The sequence below is a fragment of the Erinaceus europaeus genome, chromosome 9 (genome assembly GCF_950295315.1).
Source record: "Erinaceus europaeus chromosome 9, mEriEur2.1, whole genome shotgun sequence".
NCBI classification, from domain to species: domain Eukaryota; kingdom Metazoa; phylum Chordata; class Mammalia; order Eulipotyphla; family Erinaceidae; genus Erinaceus; species Erinaceus europaeus.
The window spans coordinates 57,432,267-57,439,685 of record NC_080170.1 but is presented as its reverse complement, the minus strand read 5'-3'; the positions used below and the strand labels follow the sequence as shown (position 1 = coordinate 57,439,685).

Genomic DNA, 7,419 nt, shown 5'->3' with positions numbered 1-7,419 from the left:
TGATCTCACAATGAAACATTTTCTCATGGCTATTACTTGTCACAGCTGTATCTATAAAAGAAAACACTTTGTCTCACTCATGAAATGCTTGCAGAAGCCCTGGTTAGACTACTGTTCTAGTCATAACTGTCGCATTCTCCTCCCATTGCAACAAGAATCTCCTTATTGAGTTTAGACTTGTTTGCTATTTGGATCGAGAAACTCCTGAAATGTTTATTTTAAATATGACTGTTTTCACTATTTGGGGCCATTTTAGTTTTTTAGTGTGTCCTGAAATCCTCTAAAATTCTAATGTCCTTTTCAAATACACTGACAGCATGTTCAGAATGTTTTCTTTACCACATGTACAGAGTGAATGATTAGGAAGCTTTGCTTAATAATTCTTTTTTTGTTTGTTTGTTTTTGTTTTTTTTTCCTCCAGGGTTATTGCTGGGCTCGGTGCCTGTACCATGAATCCACCGCTCCTGGAGGCCATTTTTCCCCCTTTCTGTTGCCCTAGTTGTTGCAGCCTCGTTGCGGTTATTATTGCCATTGTTGATGTTGCTTTGTTGTTGGATAGGACAGAGAGAAATGGAGAGAGGAGGGGAAAACAGAGAGAGAGGGGAGAGAAAGATAGACACCTGCAGACCCGGCTCGAACCGGGATCCCTACGCCCTGCGCCACGTGCGCCCAACCCACTGCGCCACCGCCCGACTCCCTGCTTAATAATTCTTATCTACATATAGCAATCAATTATCTGGGAACTTTTGTTTCTTTCAAACACATAAATCAAAAAAGAATCTTCATGTTCTAGACATGATTTGCTATCTTTTAAAGGCAGAGAAATGAAAGCTGAAGCATTCTTCAATATGGTAAACACCAGGAAACAGAGTTTCAGGGACAAAGGAACCACTCTGTACTGCTGGTAGAAATGTAAAAAATGTAAATTGGCCCAACTTCTGTGGACAGCAGTCTGGAGAACTCTCACAAGACTAGATATGTACCTTCCATATGCCCCAGTAATATCTCCCCTAGGGATATATCCTAAGTACTCCATAAAAACCAACCAAAATATATGTTCATCTATGTTCATAGCAGCACAATTTGTAATAGCTAAAACCTGGAAGAAAACTAGATGCCCAACAACAGGGGAATGGCTTAGAAAGCTTTGGTATATTTAAACAATGGAATAATATTCAGCTAATAAGAATAACGAACCCATCTTCTCTGATCAATCTTGGATGCAGCTAGAAGGACTTCTGTTAAGTGAGATAAGTAAGAAAGATAAATACGAGTATGTGATGATCCCACTCATAAACAGAAGTTGATAAAGAATAACAGAAACGGAAATGAAATGCAGAATTTGACTAAGTTTGGAGTATGGTACCAAAGTAAAAATCTCTAGGGGGAGGGTCAGTGTAGAAGTTCAGTTTCACTGTGGAAGGTAAGTGGGAGGGACACAGACCTTTGGTGGTGAGAATGGTGTTAATACATACTCTTATTAACTTGTAGTCTCACAAGTCACTACTCAATTTATATGAAAGGGGAATAAATGTATTGAATGTCTCAAACTTTTTGATGCATAGACTATACTTCTTAGATATATTCCTTCTATCTAAGCACTTAAGGCTTCAAATTAGTAATCATATTGAATTTTACCAGTGGGCTCAAACTGCTAATACGTTTCTAATAATGAGTTATTCTTTGAAATATTAAGTCACCTATAAGCTTAGACCAGGGAGAACAGAAGGAAACAGTGGTGTTATAAGATACAGTTATATATAAATAGCATTAAGGACATATATAATGGTGAGGTCTTCTATGATACAGGAAATCCTTCAAAGGGATTTTCAAAAGTTAACCCAACTGCCAATTACTTTTGTTAGAGCAATAACTACCTTATTAAACCCTAGGACAGCAGGAACCTTCCCAATTCTCTACAAAACTTATTTTTCTCCCAGCCCTGGAACCTCTGGAGTGAAGCTCACTTTCCTACATTCTTCTCTCAGTTCATACCAATTGATCCTGCATCTGCTGATCTCAGCCTAATTAATGCAATCGGTACCAGGTACCACTTCCACATGTTTCACTTTGGACCATGTCCAGAGATGTCAAGCATGGAATGTCAACCCTTTAGTTTAATTACTCTGGTGAGAACTTTCTGAGATCATAGGACTCCTTAATTCCATTTCAGATTGTGCACTTACTAATAAAGCCTCAAACCTAGCTATAGACCAGGGCCCATGAGATAGGGCTTATGTGTTAGGAGAAAATATATATCTTAAAGCAAAAGTGCACAATAATTTGCAGAAAGTCAATAATTGCATCAATCAAGTTGAAACATCTAAAAATGACACCATAAATAACCTAACCAAATAGTTTCTACTTAGACCTAGACACTCTCCTCACCTACTTTCTATTTCACTTCCCTCAATCACTCCAAAGTTAACCTTGTCAGACAAACTAAGGACTACAAAAGCTGGATAAGAGCAAGAGACTGACACACTTTAATGACTATTCTTTGGTTACTATCAGGTCCCTGTTTCCACTTGACTGGTCACCTCCATCAGGAACAACATAATGGATCCCTTTGTGGGCTCCTATAGGACATTGCCCTCAATGTGGATAAACAATAGTAGGGACTGTTCCATTATCTGAAGGGAGGTTGGGCAACATATTCTACCACTTGAGGAAAATGGGTCCTGAAATTAGTGCAGCCTGGAATATTCCTTGTCATGACCACAGGATGTGAGCTCAGATATACAGGGATGCAGAGGTTACACAGGCTTCTGTGTTGAATATGGGCCCCATTTAAATTAATGGAGTTTATAGTTAACAATACTTTTCCCATATCTGGGAGCTAGTCTCTTCCCTGGTACAACTTTCTAATCCTTTTTCCAACTCTGACACCATCTCCCCAAACAATACCTTGGGTCCAGCTGCATATTAGCTGTTAGACTTGGGCAAAAACTAGTAAGGTCACAGGCCCCTTGGAATATACCTAAAATAGACCTACTAGCTTTTTCTAAAATGGTGACCCCCAAATCTTCATCTGTTATATTCTTGCCTTTAGGTTCATGATTAGTCAACAATTTATATCTTAATGCTTTTTCAGCCACCAATTTCCAGATTCTACCATGATGCCAACTTGAATTCCCTGGGCAGATGACCCCATCAATGTATCCTGGAAACTTGCCTCCCCAGAGCTCTGCCTCACTTGGGAAAGAGAGAGACAGACTGGGAGTATGGATCTACCTGCCAACACCCATGTTCAGCGGGAAGCAATTATAGAAGCCAGATCTCCCACCTTTTGCACCCCATAATGATCCTGGGTCTATACTCCCAGAGGGATAAAGAACAGGAAAGCTTTCAAGGGCTCTGGTGGTGGGAATTGTGTGGAATCTATACACTTCTCATGCTATGGTCTTGTCAATATTTCCATTTTATAAATAAAAATTTAAAAAAGAAAGATAAATATAGGGATGGTGGAGGACCTAGTGGGGATTGTATTGTTATGTGGAAAGATGGGAAATATTACGTATGTACAAACTACTGTTATTTACTGTCGATTGTAAAATATTCCCCCATAAAGAAAATTTAAAGAAAAAAGATAAATGTAGGAAAATCTTCTGATTATTTTTTTCTGTTTCTGAGTGAAATTATTTAGAGCTTACAGCCTATTTGAATATTTCACAGGAATTCAAATGAATTGATAATTGTTTTTCTTTGTTAGGTGACCCATTTTATCCAGTTTATGAATTTCCAATTACTGGAGTTGGGCAGTAGTTTGTGGGTTAAGCAAACGAGGCATGAAGCCCAAGTACCAGAGTATGGATCCTGGTTGGAGACCCCACCCCCACTCACCTGCAGGGGGTGTCACTTCAAAAGAGGTGAAGCAAGTCTGCAAGGTATCTATCTTTCTCTCCCCCTCTCTGTCTTCCCCTCCTCTCTTGATTTCTTTCTGTCCTGTCCAACAGCAATAACAATAAAGGCAACAAAATGGGGGAAAATGGCCTCCAGTAGCATTGGATTCATAGTGCAATCACCAAGCCCCACCGATAACCTTGGAGGCAAAAAAAAAAAAAATCCATTTCCCCATTTAGGAACTTTTTTTTTGAAACTCTAGTAGCATATTGAAACTCACTTATTATATTCAGAAAAAAATGCTTATTACCTAATATTTCCTACTGTATTTTTAGGTATAGACAAAGGGAGAGAGACATTACAGCACTGAACCTTCTTTCACTGAGTTGGGATTGGCTCTGAACCTAGGTCATACACATGGCAAAGCATCACACTATTCAAGTGTGCTATTTTTCCAACATTCTGAATACTTTATTTTTATGTCTTCAGTTATGTCTATATTGTTCTTATGTGTTTTATTTAAATATATTATCTTATATATTATTTTATTTCCACCAGTGGCAGAGGCGGAGTCCAGCCTGCTGTCTGACAAGGTCCAGACAGGCTTAGACTACCTGCAAACAGGGAAGTCCTCAGACCAAACTGAAGCTATTTACTCCTTTTGTTTAATGGCTGAAGTGAAGTCAACTCTGCTATCTGACAAAGTATAAGCAGTCTGGGGATGCCTGCAAAGTGGGAAGTCCTAGATCAAACTGAAGCTATTCATCCTTTTGTTTCCAATTACATTGATAATTTGAGGACTTATTGGCTACATTGTATATGCAAAAATACTACCAGGGGATAATAAAAAGAGATCCCTAGGGGAAGTACATAGTAACAACAATTACGGCATTGAGTATAACAAGACTAGAAATGGCCTAAGAGCAGAAGCTGCTGTACCCATTAAAAGACTTTCAGAGAAAGAGCTATTTGTCACCACTACAGCTTCTCTATTAGCTGGACTCAGACTCAGACTGAAAACCAGAACTATGGGTGGCTTCTAGTATGAGTGGCAGACTGTGCCACCTAAATATAAAAAGGTCCTATTGCTTACCCTCACCCACAGACCCCCCCCATTTCCACTTATAGGTATCTATGATAAATATAGAGGTTGTGCAGTTAAATAGCTAACATCAGGGTATATGGGTATATGTTAGTAAACTTTCATATATGGAAAGGTCATCCCACCCCCATGGTGTGTGCTTACATATAGCAGAAGATTTCTTTAGGTAGACAACTTACTAGACATTACAAAAGACATGGTTTATATGATCTAGTTAGACCCATCCAAGAATGGGTTAAGAAGAAAAGCTATTATATTCATTTCCAGGGAGAAATGTTGATTCATACAGAAGGTCAAAACAAGGAGATGGTCAAAACACAGATGGCCCTTTAAAGGGAAGATTTAGGCTTCCCCAGACCAAGGGAACTTCCAAGGGAAGAGTTAGGCTGCCCCAGACCAAGGGAACTTTCTAAGGAAAACATACCTAAAATAATAATAATGTTGCTTAAGGTTATTCTTGATGTTAATAAAAATAATCATGCATGATGTCAACTGTATCCTTGATGTTAATGAAAACAATCTTACATGATATCAACTATAGCCAGGTAAAAACTGTTTAAAAAGAAAGCTCTGCACACAGAAAAATAGAGACACTTCTCTCCTTCACTTGAAGCAACTGACATGTCTCTCACTTCATTTATTCGCCGACCCTAATAACCTGCTGGGGCTGGCCCACAGCACACCAGGGTTATCACAGGCTCACTGTCAACACTAGGAACCCAGTGCTCCAGGTGACCTCTCTCTCTCTCTCTCTCTTATAGGACAGACAGAAAGTGAGAGGGGAGGAAAGATAGAGAAGGAGAAAGATACCTTCAGACCTGCTTCAATGCCCATAAAGCAACCCCTATAGCCGGGGAGCAGGGGCTTGAATCTGGGTCCTTGTACATGGTAATATGTATGTTTAACCAGGTGCACCACTACTCAGTCCCCTGAATCATATAATTAAATCAGTATTCAAGCTAAAGAATAGTATTAACTCATAATATGTGTTGAATCAATGTTTATCAAATTTGAGGTACAGACTAATACATTTATATATTAGTCCATCTAGAAGGAATAACACTGCTTGATGTGACAAAAACAATTCTTTGTTATGGTTAACTCTTTAACTTTGCATTGAAACAAAACATTGTTAAATACAGTAATTATTGAAAACAATTCAGTAGGATTCAACACAAAGTATTATGTACACAGAAAGGTCCATAATAGGTAGTATCAGTTCCATAGTATAATTTTCAATACTTAGATTTGCAAATAATGGTTGGGGATTTCATCCCAAATTGTTCTTAGTTTAACTCAAACTTCCTGCATGTTCCTAGTCAAGAGCAGTCTCTTTTGTGCTAGCACCTTCCTGAAAGCTTTCTTTACATCCTTGTTTCTTAGGGTGTATACAAGAGGATTTACAAGTGGGGTGACCACACAGTAGAACACAGAGATCACCTTGCCAACAGTGAAGTTGTACTTGGCTGGAGGATGAACATAGGCGAAGATGATGGTGCCATAATAGATAGTGACCACAGTCAAGTGGGAGGCACAGGTGGAGAAGGCCTTTTTCTTAGCCTCCAGGGAAGAAAGTCTAATTATTGTGACAATAATGTATCCATAAGAAGACATGGTGAGAAGGAAGGAACTCAGAATAACAATGGAAGTGCATGTGTAACCCAAAGCCTCCACCAAGAATGTATCTGAGCAGGAGAGTTTAAAAATGGGATCTGAGTCACAAAAGAAGTGATTGATCTTCTGGGGACCACAGAAGTTGAGATAAGAGATGAGTATGGTAGGGGGGACAGGAGCAATGAAGCCCCCAATCCAAGATCCAGCTGAAAAGCGCAGACACACAAGGAGACTCATGAGAAGTGGGTAGCGCAGAGGGTTGCAGATGGCCAGGTAGCGGTCATAGGCCATCACTGCCAGCAGGATGCACTCAGTAGCCCCCATGGAGAAGAAGAAGTAGTACTGGGTGATACAGCCTGAAACAGAGATGGTGACCCACTGAGAGAGACAGATGGCTAGCAATTTAGGCACTGTGGCAGTGGTGTACCAAATCTCTAAAAAGGATAGATTTCCCAAGAAAATATACATGGGCGTCTGAAGTGTAACATCCATCAGGACAATGAAAATGATGAGGGTGTTTCCCGTGAGGGAGAGTAGGTATATGATGAGAAACATCACAAACAGTGTGAGTTGCAGAGAGAAAACACCAGAAAACCCGAGAAAGATGAACTCTGTCACTGTAGTTTGGTTTGCCGCACCCATGTCTCATCTTCCCTGATCTGGAAATAGCAGACCTGAAGATCACATAATGGCAGAACAGTAATGAGATAGTGCTGTATTTGCTCATTTCATGATAAGTAACCCCAAGTTATAATCAAAATTAATGGTTACCAAATGCTTGACTAGAACCTTTGCAAACATTTCAGGAAAATTAGTTCACTCCATCCTTCCTAGCCGACTGAATCCACATGGATCCCAGT

At 39.6% G+C, this 7,419-nt stretch overlaps 1 protein-coding gene across 1 annotated transcript; it reads right to left on the bottom strand.

Annotated features, from left to right (window-relative positions):
- Positions 1-6,241: 6,241 nt before the first annotated feature.
- On the bottom strand, positions 6,242-7,201 carry LOC103126922 (olfactory receptor 6F1-like). The gene has a single exon (XM_007537849.1). The coding sequence runs from the start codon at positions 7,199-7,201 to the stop codon at positions 6,242-6,244; it is 960 nt and encodes a 319-aa protein (XP_007537911.1).
- Positions 7,202-7,419: the final 218 nt, after the last annotated feature.

What these genes read in the sequence shown, in the direction of transcription:
- LOC103126922 (XM_007537849.1), bottom strand. Translation starts at nt 7,201, where the DNA reads ATGGGTGCGGCAAACCAAACTACAGTGACAGAGTTCATCTTTCTCGGG.